Source organism: Lutjanus erythropterus, chromosome 3 (genome assembly GCF_056507025.1).
Source record: "Lutjanus erythropterus isolate fLutEry1 chromosome 3, fLutEry1.hap2, whole genome shotgun sequence".
In the NCBI taxonomy this organism is placed as follows: Eukaryota; Metazoa; Chordata; class Actinopteri; order Lutjaniformes; family Lutjanidae; genus Lutjanus; species Lutjanus erythropterus.
In genome coordinates this window covers 36,591,137-36,610,323 of record NC_139319.1, presented here as the reverse complement: position 1 = coordinate 36,610,323, position 19,187 = coordinate 36,591,137, and the positions used below count along the sequence as shown (strand labels likewise).

The 19,187-nt window shown below is 40.2% G+C and overlaps 2 protein-coding genes across 2 annotated transcripts in view; one reads left to right on the top strand and one right to left on the bottom strand.

Moving 5' to 3' along the window:
• Window positions 1-1,039: 1,039 nt before the first annotated feature.
• Window positions 1,040-13,278, top strand: notum1b (notum, palmitoleoyl-protein carboxylesterase b). The gene is made up of 11 exons (XM_084715995.1): window positions 1,040-1,723; window positions 3,975-4,027; window positions 4,161-4,256; window positions 5,933-5,993; window positions 7,713-7,771; window positions 8,546-8,648; window positions 9,248-9,439; window positions 9,524-9,621; window positions 9,713-9,860; window positions 10,010-10,057; window positions 11,565-13,278. The coding sequence occupies exons 1-11, from the start codon at window positions 1,356-1,358 to the stop codon at window positions 11,905-11,907; spliced, it is 1,569 nt and encodes a 522-aa protein (XP_084572121.1). The 5' UTR covers window positions 1,040-1,355; the 3' UTR covers window positions 11,908-13,278.
• Window positions 13,266-19,187, bottom strand: part of tmc6b (transmembrane channel-like 6b) — a 21,878-nt gene continuing 15,956 nt past the window's right edge. Inside the window, exons 13-21 of the mRNA XM_084715996.1 lie at window positions 17,860-18,038; window positions 17,673-17,763; window positions 17,438-17,535; window positions 16,800-16,895; window positions 16,638-16,713; window positions 16,390-16,523; window positions 15,219-15,395; window positions 14,186-14,264; window positions 13,266-14,084 (exon numbers count right to left, since the gene is read on the bottom strand). Coding sequence (XP_084572122.1) covers window positions 13,884-14,084; window positions 14,186-14,264; window positions 15,219-15,395; window positions 16,390-16,523; window positions 16,638-16,713; window positions 16,800-16,895; window positions 17,438-17,535; window positions 17,673-17,763; window positions 17,860-18,038 — 1,131 coding nt within the window. The 3' untranslated portion in view covers window positions 13,266-13,883. The remainder of the gene's footprint in view (window positions 14,085-14,185; window positions 14,265-15,218; window positions 15,396-16,389; window positions 16,524-16,637; window positions 16,714-16,799; window positions 16,896-17,437; window positions 17,536-17,672; window positions 17,764-17,859; window positions 18,039-19,187) is intronic.

The window sequence follows — 19,187 nt, the reverse complement described above, 5'->3', positions numbered from 1 at the left end:
CAAAAACATAAATTTCCTCCTGTAGTTGCTATATATCTATCTAGATCATTTTGGTGCGTGTTGCTGGGTTTTAGAGATATCAGCTGTAGAGATGTCTGCCTTCTCCTCAGTATAATGGGACTAAATGACACTCAGTTTGTGGTGCTTAATGCACCTCAAAAATTGTAAAACTCAACAACAATGTCTCTTTCCAGAACTGATGACCCAAGATAATCCACAGACCATGTTGTGAGCAATGCTGGGCAATAATGCATTACTCAGTAACTTATTATGGTAATATTATTTTACCCAGTAACAAGCAGTGTGAGGGATTATAATTTACAGGTCAAGTCAACTGCTAGCCAAAAAGCTAAACAAAGGAGGGAGGACGAGGGAATGTGAGAGTATTGTATTGTCATTACTTTGAGTTTGTTTGGCTCCTCAAGAGAGAATATATGGGGATGAAATATAATTTGAAGGCCACACTCGGAGAGACAGACTTTGTTTCCACCACAGTTGACATCTGGACAACTAACAACAAAAGCTTTGGGTATTAACAGTTCACAGGATCATAAGTTCAACTACGGAGCACAACAAGGCCGCCAACAAGGTACAAAAGCAATTTAGTAATTGAACATGCGATGTAACTAATTATTTTTGGTTTTTAGAAAGGATGTGAGTGAGTGTAGACTTGTTTGTGTTGGACCCTGGCGGCGTGGTGTGACCCTCACACACACCGCATATATTCAATCAAGCACACTTCAAAGGCAGCGCGCTCGTACGATGACACGACATCAAAGGGACCGCACGAGTGAACCCACTGAAGGGGCGTGCCAGGCATGCGCGCGCTCTTAGTGTGAGACCGACGCCCCGCGAGGAGCATCAGCCAACGATAATAACGATTGGCCCGCGAGAGTGAGAAGCACGCGGGGCAGGGGGCAGGAAGGGGGCGGAGGGGGTGTGTGCTTGTGTGCATGTGTGTGTGAGAGAGAGAGAGAGAGGAGGGGAGGGGGTGGGGGGCTTCAAATAAAATTCCTCTTCGTCCGCAGTTCATGAGGACCTGAACCGAGAGCCAACAGGTCTGCAGTGACACTGGGCTGAATTCAGGGACTTCTACGTGCGTAATGACGCCTTTTCTGACCGAAATGATGCGGGGACTGCACGTGTATTTGGGGTGACTTGTTTAAAACAGCTCCTCATCCCTGAAGACACCATGGACAGCCGTAACCTGCGTGCAACCTGCGCACCTTTCAAGAGTTTCCAGCAAGTCTCCGTGCGTTTACAAAGGACTCCTCACTTTCCTAACGACTCTTAGGATATGCTGTGTTTTGTTCACATCTTGAACTTGAGAGAGGTTTTCCAGTAAAGAGTTAGACATGCAGAGTCGCGGTGTGCTGAGAGGCTCGGCCGGTCTGTCCGCGGTGCGCTCCTGCCTGCTGCTGCTCTTCATCCAGATGAGCGCACCGATGGAGGCGAAGAGAGTGGCCGGCGGCCGGGCGCAGACTCGGCGGGTGCAGCAGCAACAGCAGCAGCAGCCTCCGACGAACAGGGAGAGGGTGGAAGGAGCAGAGAGCTTCCCGCTAGACTTTACAGCCGTGGAGGGTAACATGGACAACTTCATGGTGCAGATAAAGAACTTGGCACAGTCGCTGTACCCGTGCTCTGCGCAGAAGCTGGATCAAGACATGAAGCTGCACTTTTTGAAGAATGTGTCTGTGACTTGCAATGATGGGTCTCCTGCAGGGTGAGTGAACTGCTTCTTAACTTTGTCAGTAACTTGTAACATGTCACTTGTCATTCTGTATGTGTAGAACTTTTTTTGTGAGGAAGCACAGGCATTGCGTTGCGCTCTGCTTCACCAAACATCCAACTTGCGTTACTCTGGCGGATTAGTTCCCTGCCCTTGAGTCCCCTGTCACTCCGGATGTGACCAAAATGGATCAAAGGACCAGATCAGAGGGAGCGCAGTGCGCACATGAGAAAGAGAAAGAGCATGCGCGGACCCTTCAGAGGCAAACTCGTTTTCATCCCTACACGGATGAGTTTATGAGATCAGATGGATAAAAGTTGTTAGATCTAACATTTGAAATATGAGACTAGACTGACCAAGGTAGACTGAAACCAATGATAGTTTTAAAAGTTTTTTTTTTTACCTTAACAGGTTTCTGTTTTTTTCTACAGCACTATAAAAATGTTTTTAACTTAAAAAAAGTTGGTGTTCATGGTGCCTTAAAATTTTAAGTTCATTAAATTTGAAAGGACAAGTTGAAGTAATTTTTTCATGATTTAAAACAAATACACTTTTCCAGTCAAATAAATTTGATATTAATTCAATTTTACCTGGGAAAATATGTTCAATAAGCTTAAGTTATTAAGTTGAACAAACGTGTCCTCAGTAACACTGACGGACGTTACACACAAATTAATTTCCTTTCACATTTTCTCAGTTTGAGAAGTCAGTTCTTCATTTTATGCAAAGATCTTCCAGCCACAGCTTATTCCAGCATTGGCATAAATACATTTTTATTTAAATTAAATTCTAATGACAATTTTTTTGCAAAAAAGTTGTAGAAAACAAGCAACCATGATTTATCTTAAAGTAGAGACACACAGCAAGTTTTCACCATATATGTTTTCTGAGGAAACATATGGTGAAAACCTTTCTTCAAAATATAAGAAAGTAGGGTCTCAGGAGAGTTTTAACTCTCAAACAATGCATGCTGGGAAGTCTGCTAATATGCTGCTCATCTGGAAACTTACTTTAATAGCGTTGATTGAATTCTGTACAGTAAATTCATTAAACTCATCAACTCAAGTCAAAGTAGGTAGAAGAACTCATATTTATAAGTTCTTAAGTGTTCTGAAAAAAGAGAAATTTTAACTTTAACTTGAACAGATAAAATAAAAGATTAATTAGTTCCACCAAATTCTTTTTTTATTCATTCATTTAAATTCATCAGATGGATTTGGACAGTCTTAGCTAAAGACTACAACAAAAAGGAAGACTTATCTCACTGTGGACTCATAGGCAGGTGTCCAAGTTAGACTGCAGCTTTGACTGATTTGTTCCTGAATTCTCATTTGTGGGCTGTTCATTGAAAGCAGCCGCTGTACAAACACAGTACAAGTGAAAACATCAAAACAAACAACGCTATCATGAGAAGCAGTGACTCACAAGACTTAACTGCTGTGGGTTCTGCATATCACTGCCAGATTGCAGTTTTAGCAAGATTTACAAAAAGAAATTAGGGGATGAAGAAGGGGCATCATGTTCTCAGAGTACTCAGGGCCCAGTCAATGGTGCTGCAGAACTTTTTCTGATAAGAGGAAAATGTTCTGTGTTCTGAAAATTTAATCATGGTGTCAACTTGAGATCTGTTGCAGCTATGTGGAATAAAACTCAGCACTTAACAGGATTACAGATGCACTCTGCATATATATCATCTCATTACTCCTTTATCAGATGAGGCAAAGCAGCTGACTTGATTTTAAAGAGGAAACATATAGTAAATATCAGATACTGTAACTGTAGGAAAGGATTAAGTCAAGAAAATGGGATGAAACAGTACTAGCTCACTTGGTGGAGCATCCGCCCCAAGTATCAGTCCTCTGCAGCAGGTTTAATTCCAGCCTGTGTCCCTTTGCTGAGTGTCACCATCTTTCTTTCACCCAAAATATGTTAATAAAAAAAAGAGGGTCCTTTCCATATGCCACCCATGCTGTTAAGCCTCTGTGTGTGTGTGGTGCCAACAGTATGATGAGTTTCCTCCACTCGTTTTTTTTTTTTTAAAAGAACTGCTTTAGAGTTCTTAAAGCCTCTAAACAGACTCCTGCAGAGACTTTTAGTGGTGTGATCAGAGCCAAATCTTTAATGTCAGGATCAAAGGAAGCATCCCTCCTGTGGAGCTTGTGTTGTGTATGAATGCAACAGTGTGTGTGTGTGTGAGAGAGTGCATGACATGTTCACAGTGATTTTATTTTGTGTTCTCGCGCAGGTACTACATCAAGGAGTCTAAAGGCAGCAAGAGGTGGCTGCTGTTCTTAGAAGGTGAGGATGAACCCCGACACTGAACGCCACACACAGATGTAGGTGAAAACCAACTCTGTGTAACAAGTGTGTGTGTGTGTGTGTGTGTGTGTGTGTGTGTGTGTGTGTGTGTGTGTGTGTGTGTGATGTTCAGGTGGATGGTACTGTTTCAACAGACAGACCTGTGACACCAGGTACGAGACAATGACAAGACTGATGAGCTCCACCAAGTGGCCGCAAACCAGAACAGGTAACAAGATACACAGCAGCATGATCAATGCACACTGTCTGTCTTCCTCTGTCAGTTTTTACATCCACAGTTCCTCTCCTCGATTCCTCTCCTTGCCTCCTCTTAGTTCCTCCCACCTGAGCTATGAACCGAGTCAAGGCAGCAGACGTTAAACAAAATGAGACATCCTTGCTTCTGAGCCCTCTCTTAAAACGATGTCAGTTAAATATGATGTGTGGCACAGCTGCATCAGCTGTCCATTGTTTTGTTCTCACCTACCACACTGTGTTTTTTCAGTGTTTATGATAACTTTTATATTTACTTTTGATTCAATTTAATTGTGGCATATTGTGACAATGTATATATGTCATACATTTGTATTATTTATACTTAGGAAGCACACACAGGTAAGAATTTGCACCTCTACACATAGGCTGATATATATGTAGGTTTTACATATTTTATTGTGTGAGGTACTACAAATATTTGTGTATGTATATAAACAAACAAACACACTTAAGCACATCTATCTGTCTATACAAGTACATATTTTTTCTCTTCCTCTTTTCTCTTTCTCTATCGCTCATCATTGTAGTATGCTATTTTAATTGAAACTGGTGTAAACTGGTATAGTAATATCGAGGTGAAATGACATTAAAGAACATGGTCAGAACGGCTTATGTAGCTAATACAAGTAGGGATGCACCAAAATACAAGTTCTTGATTGGAGGAGCTACTTTTCATAATGTGGGTGTGGTGATATCTGAGTATTTATCAGTTTTATGAATACAAGTACATGAGCAGAGTATTGGACTGGTATCGGTACTGGTGCATCCCCAACTACAAATGATGAAGACAAAAGGTTCCTGCTCCCGTGATGGTTTGCAATTTCCACCATCTTTTATATGTCACAGGTGAAAAACCAATCGAAAAGACTTTCACAAAGGATACACCTGCACATTCTCACTCATAGCTCCTCTGGCAAGCCTCCTCTTGTCTAGAGATGATTTTAGGAATTGTGACATCCTTCAAGATGGCATGCAGACATCAATTTACAGGTCACAGGCAGAAGGATGGAGGAGACGAGGAGGCTCAAAATATAGAAATGAGAAGAGCCCTATCTCTTCTGCACAAACACACACGAGTGTTTGTGCAGCGTTTGCAAAATCTCCGCACAGCCCCACAGAGCTTTGCTCTCCTCAGTAGGAAAGAAAAAAAACTCCCCCTGAATGAGCGAGATTCATAGATTCATGTTTGTGTTTCCTCTTTCGCTGAGTTTGCATTCATCTTTAAAAGTCAAACTCTGGTTCTCTCCCTCCAGCCATCAGGGGACTCGTTGTTTGTTTATGACTCCCTCTCTCCACCACCCTCTCTGTGTAGACTGCACACTGGTGGCCACTGCAGCAGCCACAGAGCTCTTCAATGGCGGCATGTAATTGCTGACCAAAGCAGGGAAAGTTAATGACTTATTGACCACAGGGAAAACACACACAAACACACATAAACAGCAAATACACACCTCAACTTGCATCAAAACACACAGCTATACATCAGGGTTTGTGAATTTTGCCAAGTTGGCTATAAGATTTTAACTTCTATTACTGTTACTGCAGCTTTATGATGAGGACATTTGTCCAGAAAGTTAAGTAAATGTTTTTTTAATGTTTTTATTTGATCTTATTTTCTCCATTTCACAGGAACAGGAATTCTGTCTCCTCAGCCGGAGGAAAACCCTCACTGGTGGAACGCCAACATAGTGTAAGAACACGTGACTCGCCTTCTTTTAACACACTAGTGTGTTTTGCTCTTTCTCCTTCTTGTTTTCCTCTCAGCTTCAACTTTATCTGGGAAAGTCAAACAATGTCTTTGGAGAAAATAAGTCACTGTAGTCATATTATTTGAGTTTTATTTTACACCATTGAAAAAATGCACAAAAATGGCATGGATAACAATAATATATCAGTCCCTCCAGTATTTCATAGCAACTTTTGAAAAAAAAAAAAATGTGTTGCAAGTTGTAAAGTTTTTAGGTGTTTTTTGCAAATGAAAATTGCAAAAAAAAAAAAAAAAAAGTTGTGATTTCTTTTTTGTTCCTTTTTAATTCATGAAAAATCAAAGGCAGCTTGTTCTGGTGACAGTAAAACCACCGTACCCTTACCAGAAAACTGCAGGATTACAAAAATTCTAACAAAATATGTTTTACTTGTAAATGCACCTTTTTGTACAAAGAAGCAAAATCTTAGATCTTAGAGCTCAAACTCAATCAAAACAGCAAACATAAAATTATAAAATATAAAACTGCAAAGAACATTTGATAAATATCAATAACAATCAGAAACCTTGTGTTCTTTGCAGTATATGTTACAAAATAAAACAAAATCACACAAACACAAAATCTAAATGCAAAAAATGGTAAAACATTGATTTGGTTCATTGAGATGAACATGTATGACATTTTCGTCAGGGTTTGCTGATTGGTGGAACTCGCAGAAAGCTATGATGATTGGTCAAATTTGCGAAAAAGTTGGTGATTGGACAAAATTACAAGGTTGTACAGAATTCACAGGGATTGGTTGAATTTGTGCAACATCCTAGAGGGACTGGTATGTAGTGCCAGAGGGGGCAGAAACACCTAGAGGGCTTATTTGATGCCTCCACTTAAGTACAGTTAAAGGTTCACAAAGTTATTGAGAACACAAAAAAATATATTGTAAATTTTTTTAGTCTTTTGACATACTGGTGCTTTATGCATTACTGTTTGCATTTGTGAAACTCTACAATGTGATGCATTGAAAAGGTGTTGAAACTACTGTCACTTGTGGAGTAGTCAGACTACTCAGCTTCACTTTACAGGTTAAAGGGATAGTTCCGATTTTTGAGGTATTTATCTGTAGTCATACATACAGTAGATGAACTGAAGTGAACTGGGGGTGTGTGTGCAGACCTCCATGTACTGCATGTAATACACTGACTATAGATAAGTATCTGATACAACCCCACAATTTACTTGTGTGTGTTTACTAAAGTTATTTATATCATATAGAACTTTAACTTTAATGGGTTATATAGTTGCCATTCTGGTATACTTGCTGTGACAATACGAACATAGAAGATATATCGCGTACTTTTGCTACCTCTGCTGATATTGTTTTGCCATTTATCATCCTTCCATGCATTTCACACACAGAAAATGATCACCAGTGCCTGACAGCACTTTCAGTCTGGTTCTGCTCTGTTCCAGCAGCTGCTTTTCATTGTTAGATAATGAAACGCTCGCTGACATCCTACAACAGCTCTCTGTCTTTTAATCCACATGTGTACTGTTTGTTTGTGTTCAGGCTACAAACACACAGCCAGCATGGCTTTTATTTGGTGTAACCATCTTATCTGTCAGCAAAGCACCTCAAATAAAAGCTGCTCTTAATTTAAATTTGATTTCAGCTTGTCAGTGTTGCTCTTTCTATCTCTGTTCTGCAGATTCATCCCATACTGCTCCAGTGATGTGTGGAGCGGAGCCACACCGAAGACAGATCACAGTAAGACACAATAAATCAGTCTGTGAGCTGTAGATCTGGCTGAGGATATAAAAAGAAAGATTTACTGATGTACTCGCTGTTTAAAGGTGGAGATAAGGAGCGAGTGAGCGAACAGATTAGAGGCTACACATACAGAGATGTTATGATCTGGGAGCTCATTGTCTCATTGACTTCTCTGTGCCTGCGTTGTGTCTCATATCAGCTATACATAGCAATACTTCCTCCATATCTTTGAGTATGTCTGACTTGTTGAAAACCCTCATTATATCGCGTTACTTTAGAGTCTTGGCAGGTTTATGAAAAACATAACACACAAGCTGTGCAGGTGCCCCAGTCTCTGAGTTTGAGCACTACAAACCATCCCATATTATTTCAGAAATTCCTTGAATTTCCTCATGAATTGAGATCAGTTATTAATTTCAAAATGTCTCAGCTTAAGACAAAAGTTGCAGAGTAGAGATAATTGTCAAGTTGATTCTAATTGACTGTAACCAGTCAGGTGTCATTCTGGCTTATGATAAATAAATCAATATAATAAGAAAAACTTAGCAGATAAAACCGCCTAAAAACACAATACTGCTACTGCTATTTTTAAATATACCTATTAAATATGCCCTCTGACAAATTCATATATCTATTAAAATGAGAAAGACAGGGTTGTGAAATTTAATTCTGTTTTCAGCAGTTGTATAATACTGACACAGTTCATAGTCAGAGTAATAAGTTTGTCATGTGGCTCTATGTTAATAAATAAAAAAAAATTCTTGTTCTCAGATGATTATTCGTTTATGGGCTCTCTGATAATTAAGGAGGTTGTGAACGAGCTGCTGACAAAAGGTCTGGACAAAGCCAAGGTTCTGCTCCTGGCAGGAAGCAGGTCAGTTCAGCATTATATCTGTGTGTGTGTGTGTGTGTGTGTGTGTGTGTGTGTGCGCGCGCACGTGCTGTATGGGCCTGTTTACACCTGATATTAACATGCAACTTGAGTGGTTCAATCACAGGTGTGAATGCACCCAAGATTAGTCTTGATATTATTAGCGGATTTAAATGTCAACAATACTGCACAATCAATTTTATTTATTTTTTCTTTACAAAAAAACACGATGTTTTATATGTGCTATAATATTGTTCTCACCCACTGCCCACCCACAATTTGTTCATTTTTTTCCCCATGCCGTTGAATTTATAGAGATACAATTTTTACCTGTTACACAGCTGTTTGTGGGTACAGGTACAGGTTTTTAGGCTGATAGAGAAGTGTAGTGTGATGCCGAACTAAAAACAAAAGTAAAATCTTTGTATTGAACGACCAAATGGACAATAATACACATTCAACAGAGAAAATAGCCATCATGTTTTTTTGTATATGGATTGTGAGATGCGATCACAAGCGGTGTAAACAAGGCCTATGTGTGTGTTTTACCAAATATGTTTGCTCAGTTGCACCCCCTGACGCCGCTCTTCCTCTTTCACCAGTGCCGGTGGTACAGGCGTCCTCCTGAACGTGGACCACGTCGCAGAGCAGCTGGAGTCGCAGGGCCACCGAGGGGTGCAGGTCAGAGGTCTGGCTGACTCCGGGTGGTTCCTGGACAACAAACAGTTCAAATTCACAGACTGCCTGGACACCATCAGCTGTGCTCCCACTGAAGCCATAAAGAGAGGCATCAGGTAGGACAGGCTGATAGCCAAAAGGACAGATGAATGGAATGATGGACAGATTTTGTAATGCGGTGATACTCTTCTGTTGTGCAGGTACTGGGGCGGTTTGGTGCCAGAGAGCTGCAGACAGGCTCATGTGGGAGAGGAGTGGAACTGTTTCTTTGGATATAAAGTCTACCCAACGTTAAAAAGTGAGTGACAACACACCCAGAGCTCCTCCATCAGGCTGATGATAGAGACAGACTGTGGTCTGACCTGCAGTACGTCCTCTCTCCTCTCCAGGCCCGGTGTTTGTGGTGCAGTGGCTGTTTGACGAGGCCCAGCTGACGGTTGACAACATACATCTGACCGGACAACCCGTCCATGAGGGCCAGTGGAGATACATACAGAACCTGGGACAGGAGCTGAGGAGCACGCTACGTGATGTACCGTAAGACTGACACACACACACACACACACACACACACACACACACACACACACACACACACACACACACACACACACACACACACAAGATGCTGTAAAGTAAAAAAAGAGTGCTTTGTTGACTGTGTGACTCTGTGTTTTGAACTGCAGGGCGATGTTTGCTCCAGCCTGTCTGTCACATGAACTCATTACTAGAAAGTAAGTAAAAATAAGAACCTTTGATCCTTAAAGGGATAATTCAGATTATTTAATGTGGGGTTGTATAACGTATTTGTAGATAGTCAGTGTGTTACCTACAGTAGATATTAGACCTAAAAAAAGGTCCACCAAAAAATAAATAAATGAAATGAATAAATTAATAAATCCAAAATTCTCACCGCTTTACCTGCCATGTTATAAACCAAAAATCAATCTGTCCAAACCAAACAAAGTCCATGGGAAGAATCTGTAATTTCACCTCACAGAACACAAGAGTAGTTGATCTCCTACTGCCTCCGTCTGTTAGTTTGTGTTGTTGTCTGACTTCGGTGATCATTTCTAAAACGAAATAGAATAAAACAATACATACAGTTATTTACATTAATACATATACATGTACACACTCAGGAAATAATTCCATAGGTATTTTTTTTTAAATTTTCATCAGGTTGAATATAAACAGCAGGTTAGATCATCAACAAGATGATGATAATAAGATCAGCATCTTCACATAAAAAGTTTGACATCTGGGAAACATCATCCATCCGCTTCGACAATATTTGAGAGAAGCATCATCGATGTAAAGTCACATCGTCTTCCTCCCCTCATCCTGCCCACGTCTTGCATTGTCTGCCCATAAAGTGCAACACGTTATCCCTGCTCTGCTCCTCCCCTCCTGGGATGGTCACACAATCCCCGGCGGTGCATCCAACTGATTTGGTTGCTGGTTGAAAGATGCTGACTGATGCATTGATCTCAATCCAAACCACCTCATGCTTCCTTTTCCAGTGCCTACAGGTGTATTTCTGTCATAGATGATACATGTTTCAGCAATAAAGCCAAAAAATATGAGATTAGAAGAGAAATCATCTATACGCACCACTGTTGTCTAAAGGATGTGCCCCTTAGTTTGTGGTACTCAACCAGCATACTGTATACAAACTATAAAGATGACATGGATCAAACTTTCTATTCTGAAATAAAACAACAGATGGGAAAGTCTATTTTTGGCAGAATCAAATACCCAACTACTTCAACACAGTGATGAAAACATCCTGTAAATTTGACATTACTATAAAGATGCTACACCAGTAAACTGGCTGGACTAATATTTGCTTATGTCTGAGATATTTTAGAAACTGTGTTTTTGTTACATAGTTTGTCCATCAGGGAGCACTGATGAGTTTATTTTTCAGTTGTAACAAGTCACACTCAAAGATCACTTAAATTTAATTTAAAGAAATATGCATGCTATGTGTTTATGAAAATGTATTAATATCAGCCAGTTTATTCATCTTTGCTCATCAGTCAGCCTGTAAATACAAATCAGAGAAATTAAGGGGGTAGACATCGTGGTATAAACCATATGGCAACAATTCTGTCACGTTTATCATTTCATCTCTCAGACCTGCCATCTAGTTTAACATTTTCATTTAATCCTCATGAAAGTGCCATTAATAATATGAACCCTCTAACCTTCCATCACTGTGTCCTCCCATCCCTGCAGCTACTGGATGGACATTCAGGTGAAAGGCACCTCCCTGCCCAGAGCCCTCCACTGCTGGGACCGCAGCCTCCAAGACAACAACCACGTCAACGGCAGCCACAGCAGACACAGCCACCAAAAGCACAAGACCCCGCCCATGAGGGGCTGCCCTCTACATTTGATCGACAGCTGCCCGTGGCCTCACTGCAATCCCTCCTGCCCGACTATCCACGACCAGCTGACGGGGCAGGAGATGAGCGTGATCCAGTTCCTGAAGCACATGGGCTTCGACGTGCAGAAGATGGCCCAGCAGCAGGGAATGGACCCTAGAACGCTACTGGGCATGCTCAATAATGGGAACTGAGTTGCTTTTTTTTCCAGCAATGTTAGTGTAGTGTCAGTGAGCAGAAGACAACAGGAACATGAACTCTGATGAGAAAACTGTTGATACTTCCAAAGGTTGTCTTCCATCAACTACAAACAAGACTGAGTGACTCAGAAACTGACAAGTGCCTGATGAGTTTTAAAGACATTGCTGAGTCAAATACAATCAAACCAGAATGTTTGAGCTGTTTAAACACAACATATGGGATCACATGCTCCTTGTTTTAACATATAGACAGACAGATATATACTGTAGATATGCTATTATTGTGATGTGTACACAAATACGACGACAGGTGGGTACAGTGTGTATATATCCAGTAAATTTGTATCGTGTATTATGTGTTGAGACTGTCATGGTGGTAGTCTAAAATAGTTTTGATGAGAAAGCACTGGATTGAAAACATGCACATGGCAGAAGTTAGCCTTCAGGAATTTCTGCCAGAAAGCCCTATCTGGCAGAAAAGCTCTAGGAAGTCAGTTGACATAGTTTAAAGAATGACAAATTCCACACCATACACCACAGTTCAAGCAATTTCATGAATTTGTTTACAGGCCAGTCTAGCCCTGTTCAGTATGCATCATGTCTATATGTCTAGGTGGACACCACAGGTGTTGGTTGTGGTGAATGAATGGGCTAAGCTCAGGACGTACACCCAGGAGACTGGGATCTGACTCCCATGTAAAGCTTGTTTTTAGTTTAGTTTAGTTTTTTTTTTATTTATTGTCAGTTTTCTGTGACAGTGTGGTTAGGGTTAGGCAACCATACTGCTTGGTAAGGTTTAAGAAAAGACTGGTTTTAGTTAAAATAGACAATTAACCACTTTTTAGAAAAACTTTCTGACAGAAAGCTGCCTGGCAGGAAGCCCTGCAGACTAACTACTCCAATGTGCTTGAAACGCCTCCCAGTTTGTTTTGTGGGGATTTGGTGCTCTCTTCTGTCAACTCTTATTATTACAATCAGACATCCATCTATGGTGCTGCTGTTTCTACCCTCCACCAAATATGCTGCTTTTTCTCATTTTGGAAAAAATAATAATTTAATGGGTAATATTTACTAATAAAAAGGTACAAAGATTAAGATTATTACTTTGTTTTTCAGGCTACTTAAAAGTGCTTGTATATTTATTTTTCTACTGAGAATAACTTTTATATGTCAGATACAGTTCATACATTTTACTTTTTTATTTGCATGTTTGTGGAAAAAAAAGTCCTGTATGCTAATAGTACAAATTATGTTTGTAATGTTTTTCAGGCTGAGTTTGTAACAAATATTTTCTTGTGCTGTAGCAGTGCCCACACATTACATAAGCACTAATAAAGACAAAGACAAGCTGATACGATAAAACAATTTAATTACAAAGGCAATGGCAATGCAGTGGTTATCATCCACCAGCCAAACAGAAAAAACAAGAAGTCATGTCCAGTCTCATAATCACTCTTAAAAAACCCAAAGTTCAGCTACAACACTCATACTGATAAAATTATTTAAAAAAAAACCAACTAAAATCATAAAAAAAACCTCTGTAGACTACATACATTTTTGCACCAGAAATAAGAATAAAAACAAGTTGTTCACAGTTGATATGAAAAGTGCTTCTACAGTACGAGAGATGGCTGAAATCCATGTAAACTGCTAGCTACCATCAGCTTTAAGATTTCTTAGGTTGTACTGTGCAATCGTTTGTAACGTTTAACTTCCTAAAGTTTGAATTCAGGCATTTTATCTATAAACAGCACTGTATAAAGCAGATAGCTTTGTTCCTCATATTTCCATATTGTTTCCCCTCTCTTCAAAATGCTGGAGCCATTACAATCCTCAGCAAATTGGCAAATACATAATACATTTGAATTTGGTCATACAGTATCTACAGTTGTCCTTCCCTGGCTTTTATTCCAGTTCTATCCACACTGGTTTAAGATTTCTCCAGACTTCAGAAAACTGAGTATGCTTATCTACTGGAGACATCTCAACACCTGGAGTCCTGGAAGAAAAATAAAAAAAAACAGAAAAGAGGTAAGAGGGGGTGAACCTATACAGATTGTTTTAGCTTCAGTAAAAACACTCACTTGACTTGCGAGTCGTCGAGCAGGGGTTCGTTTTTGCTCGTGGATAGACTGGAGGCGAGTGATCAGGAACTTCTTATCCTCTCCTTCCTGAGCAGAGATGAAAAGAGGAAGGTGAACCAGATTCATCAAATTTGGCTCATCTTTATAATGACGTAGACTGAGAAGCAGAGCTGCATATACAGTCTTACATTTTCTATCTGCGCCTTTAGTAAGTTGATGATCTTCCTTTGACCGTCCACCACCTGACTGTGGAAGTAGATCACTATCCTGATGGAAAGACAACATCAGATCAATAATGATGCAGTATGATGGCGTACTGATACATGCTTCATGACAGATACAGCACATACCGACTCTCCGATCTACCTTAAAGGGATTGTTCGGATTATTTAATGTGGGGTTATATGAGGTACGTGTCAATAGTGTATTATGTACAGTAGATGCTGGTTGGTCCCAGTTGGGAGAAATAAAGAGGGTCACCAGCACAGGAGCTATGCAATGTCCTGCTGTGGACAGGATCAGCAACAAAAGGTATTGTAGCTACTTCAAAAAAGGTCTACTCTATATTTTGTTACTTTAGTTTGCTGTCAGACAGCCTTTTCTTATGGGAAAGCATTGTTAAAAAAGCCAAATATCACTCTCTCTCAAGCACCAAGGGTGAATTTTACCTCACAGAACAGAAGAGTTACAGGTTTACCGCTGACTTGATCTGTTAGTTAGTTTGTGTTATAGTGTGACTTTGGTGTTCAGACTCACACAATATTACAAACTAACTAACCAACTGAGACAAAGGTAGATCAGAAACTTTGGTGTTCTGCAAAGTAAAATTGCTGATTTCATCTACACAGTTTGGTTCGTTTAAAGAGAGAGATGTCTGGCTTATATAACAGCAGTTTCCCATCAATAGAGGCTTTCTGGTGGCAGAGTAAAGCCATGAAAATATTCTAAATATTGTATACAACTGATACTGATTTTTTAGTAGAATTTTTACTTTTGTTGCTGATCCTGTCCACAGCAGTACAAACCAGACTGGTGGCATGTCGACCTCCATCTACTGTAGCTAATCCACTGACTATCACCAAGTACCTCATACAGCCCCACATCAAATAATCTGAATTATCCCTTTAACACTGGACCACCTTGCTGTAGCTGTGTGTGTGTGTGTGTGTGTGTGTGTGTGTGTGTGTGTGTGTGTGTGTGTGTGTGTGTGTGTTTACTCACAGGAAGACGCCTGCTCCCATAAACAGGAAGAAAGGGTGTTCCACTAGGTAGGAGTGAGCCCTGGCCAGCAGGGACAGGTTGGGATTATCTTTTTCCAGTTCTTCCACCCAGCGCTTCCCCGCCTGGAACATTGTTTTGAGCGTGCGAAAGGGACCGCACGACGAGGAGGGTGTGATACTGAGGGCAAAACAGACTGTATGTGTCACACAGGACTCTTCATTTATTTGATCTTTCTCTGAGTGAATTTTGCCAAGACCGGGTAGAAAACTTATTTTTGATTAGCTGGCAAGTGTCCAATAAAATCTACTAACACAATGGCTCAGACATGGTTCTCATAATTAGTTTAACTTGATCTAAAGCAGTGTGTGAAGTACATTAAACTACAGGTATCCTTAGCAGCAACTCGACCATGGCTTAAAATCACAGCAGCATAATGCTGCCATATCAGAAAAAACAAGATGATCAGTATCACATTATATCATGAAAGGTTAATTATTATAACAAGATATTTTCAGAAGATACAAACTTTTCTTATCAGAACAATATATTATTTATCCTGTTGTGATGTGAAAAGTTTCACAAGTTTAGTTTTTAGTCACTGCTTAAGTTTTACAGAAAAACAGCTTTGCAGAATTGAACGGTGACCAGTTTTCAAACATGTTTCAACATTTCAAACATGAAAAAAAAAACATGAAATACCTCCATACTCCTCATCTGGTGTAATCCAAAGCCCCAACATGGCAAGTTCACTTGAAAGATGTCATTTACATTTCATTTTAAATCCTCACTGTAGATGTTTAGCCTGGAGCCACGTTCATGTGCACGTGCATACCATCTAAGCTGGGTCTTTGTGGTGTGACAATGTGCGCATGCAAGTAAACGGCATGTTGGAGCTTTAGGAGACTTGGATTGTACCACACAAACAGTATGAAGGCATTTCATGTATTTATCTGTTGTTTTTTTTTACATTTGAAAACTGTTGACCATTCACTTAAACTGCTTCGGAGATTCTGCTATGCTGTTTTCCTGTGAAACTCCAGCAGAATTTTGTGGACTGAAAAACTAAACACAACCGTCAGTCATCATGATAGGTGAGCAGAACAAAACTTGCATCAATAAACACAAGGCTACAGTGTTTTGTGTGTGTGTGTGTGTGTGTGTGTGTACGTACGTCCACATGGTGTATGTGACACACACAGAGGCACCGAGGAAGGAGGGGAAGCAGAGGAGGGTGATGAAGATGGTGGTCATCTGGCTGACTCTGTATGGCCGCCTGGGTGCCTGACAGTTCATCATCACACTGCTCTGTGTGGAGAAAAAAAAACACAGGCTGGAGTCAGAGGTCACCGTTTCCATTACAACTGTCAGAAAACAGAGAAATTTTGAGGATTGCAACAGAATAGTTTTCCATTAAAGTACCTTCTTAATGTAGAAGAGCAGCAACAGTTTGAGAATCTGCACACCAGGCAGGAGAGGAGCAAAAAGAACACCCAGCCTGAAAAACACAAAGTTCACTGTCATTACCCACAAGCACTTGGACTTAACATGACTGTCAGTACATCTGAGCAGTAAGTTTTGTACCAGGCCAACGTCTGTCCATAGATGAGGTCAAGGACATTCCTGGCAATATCAAACACTGGTTTCCTCCTCCTTGTCAGCACCCTTTCAGAGAACAACCTGCAGACAACAGACAGAGAAATGAGATGGTTTAATATGATATAGTGAAAAAACAGAAGGAAAATGATGAATGAAAAATGAAATAAGTTTATAGGCCAACATGCTTTAAAGGCCCAGTGTGTAAGATTTAGGGGGTGATCTACTGGCAGTATATGGAAGCAAAGGAATATGATATATATAAGAAGTTTTCATTAATGTAGAATCACCTGAAAATAAGATTCACTGTGTTTCATTAACTTAGAATGAACCCTTTACATAGGACCCAGGTCTGCTGCCATATTTCTACAGTGGTCCATAATGGACAAACCAAAAACTGGCTCTAGATATGGCCTTTCACAAATTCACATTTTGCAGGAATATGCAGGAGGCTGAGCAGTGGGGTTAATAGGTTTCGGTCTACAACTTCACCACTAGATGCCACTAAATCTTACACTGGTCCTTTCAGTGAGAATGATCTTTAAAACTTTATGCTGCTATGAAAAAACAAACAAACTTTTTCCTATCACCTTGAACAACAACAGAGAAAGAGAGGGAAGACAAACCTCCACAGAAACTCTCCAAACAAGGTGTCCAGGAGAGTGAAGATGAAGTCCATCAGAAGGAAACGATAAAGCTCCTGGCCAACAAAACTCTCCCAGCACTGGAGACGATAGACAGACAGACATTAAACACATACCACACTGAGCAACATAAACTCAAATAATCGAGATTATTAATATTACTCATCACAGCTAAGGCAGAATGAAAGTAAAAATGATGTCTCATCATTTATGTTACCGTCAGTTGAATAAGTTTAGGGTCAGCGGCCACCCGACCCAGCCAGTGGTAGCACAGGACTCCAAGCACGCTCACTTTCAACATCAAGTTCCTAGAAATGCAGACAGCAAACATGTTACTAACTAAAACCATCGGTTCTCCGTGTTCTTAAACTTGGGCATCTGTGAACCAGTTCCTTTGCTCGTACCTGCTGATGGCAACATATGTGCGTACAGAAGGCGACTGATAGTCCTCCATCCAGGCTACAAGGTTGAACAGGCCAGGCAGCATCAGGTTGATGAGGGACACCAACACAGGCAGAGCCAGCAGGCTGGCTTCCTTCAGCAAGGGGTTCTGGGTGACACTTCGAGAGGTCTGCTGGAGGTTCTGTTGGTGAGACAACAAAAAATAGACAATGTGCTTTTTAATATTACTGCTGGTTGTTCTGTCATCAAAGTTGTGTGTTGATTTTGAATTAATTGAACTGAACATAGCCACAATAATGTTAACTTGGCCAGCTGGCAAGAAAGTAATGAACATTTCATCAATTTTATTTAAAATCTTTGCATTAAAGCAGGCTTGATTTCTTGCTTCTAGCTAATCTGTGTTACCATGACCAGACACTGAGTTATTAAAGCGAGCAATTCTGGGAGACACAAAGGCCATAGTCATTATTTTGAGATATTATTAAGTCATTATTTTGAAATATTAAGTCATTAATTTTAGATATTGAGTCATTATTTTGAGAAAGTATCTCATTATTTTGAAGTACTGAGTCAATAATTTTAGATATTAAGTAATTATTTTGAAATATTGAGTTGTTATTTTGAGATAGAAGTTATTGTGAGTACATTTCTCATTATTGCAGGAGTCTCCTTTTGTCACTACATTAGCTGAAATGAAATGTTTCACAGAAGAGATGCACTCTCTCTCTATCTTTCTTTTTATAACACTTAAACAGCCCGGTGGTTTTCCAGGGGTGTGCAGCGTTTAACTTGATGTTGCCCAGTTAAACAAACAAAAAACCCCAATGATTTGATGTCTAAAAAACACACTGACAGGAAAAAGGCAAAAAGAAAACAGTGAAATGAGCGGGGGCTCTGCAGGAGGAACATCAAGGCCACTTTGGCCACATAGTGAGCAACACAGAAAGTTGCACTAATCGAGTTGCCCCCCCAAAATGGTTGTGGCCCAAAACAACCAAATAGTGTGCGTTTACTGCCGTGGCTGGCCTGGCCTGTCATCTTCCAGCTGTCAGAAATGGAATCTTAAATTATATTAATATGCCACAGATTTTTTTTTATTCTACTCCTTGTTATGAGTCATCATGTGTCTAACAAAGGAGTCAGCTAAAATCAAGACAGAATAAACAGACAAAGATGTTGAGATGGCACCGTTTAGCACAAAGCAACCATGAAGTTGAGTGTTTATTATAGCAGGGGTATACTGTATATAATAGTGGTGATTTTAATGGCTTCCTTAGGAAACAACAAGACCAAGACTGTATACAAAAAGAACAAATATAGCCAGCGCATC

What these genes read in the sequence shown, in the direction of transcription:
- notum1b (XM_084715995.1), top strand. Translation starts at nt 1,356, where the DNA reads ATGCAGAGTCGCGGTGTGCTGAGAGGCTCGGCCGGTCTGTCCGCGGTG. An exon ending in AATGATGGGTCTCCTGCAGG is followed by an intron (nt 1,724 to 3,974) that starts GTGAGTGAACTG and finishes GTTCTCGCGCAG; the next exon opens with GTACTACATCAAGGAGTCTA. An exon ending in GTGGCTGCTGTTCTTAGAAG is followed by an intron (nt 4,028 to 4,160) that starts GTGAGGATGAAC and finishes TGTGATGTTCAG; the next exon opens with GTGGATGGTACTGTTTCAAC.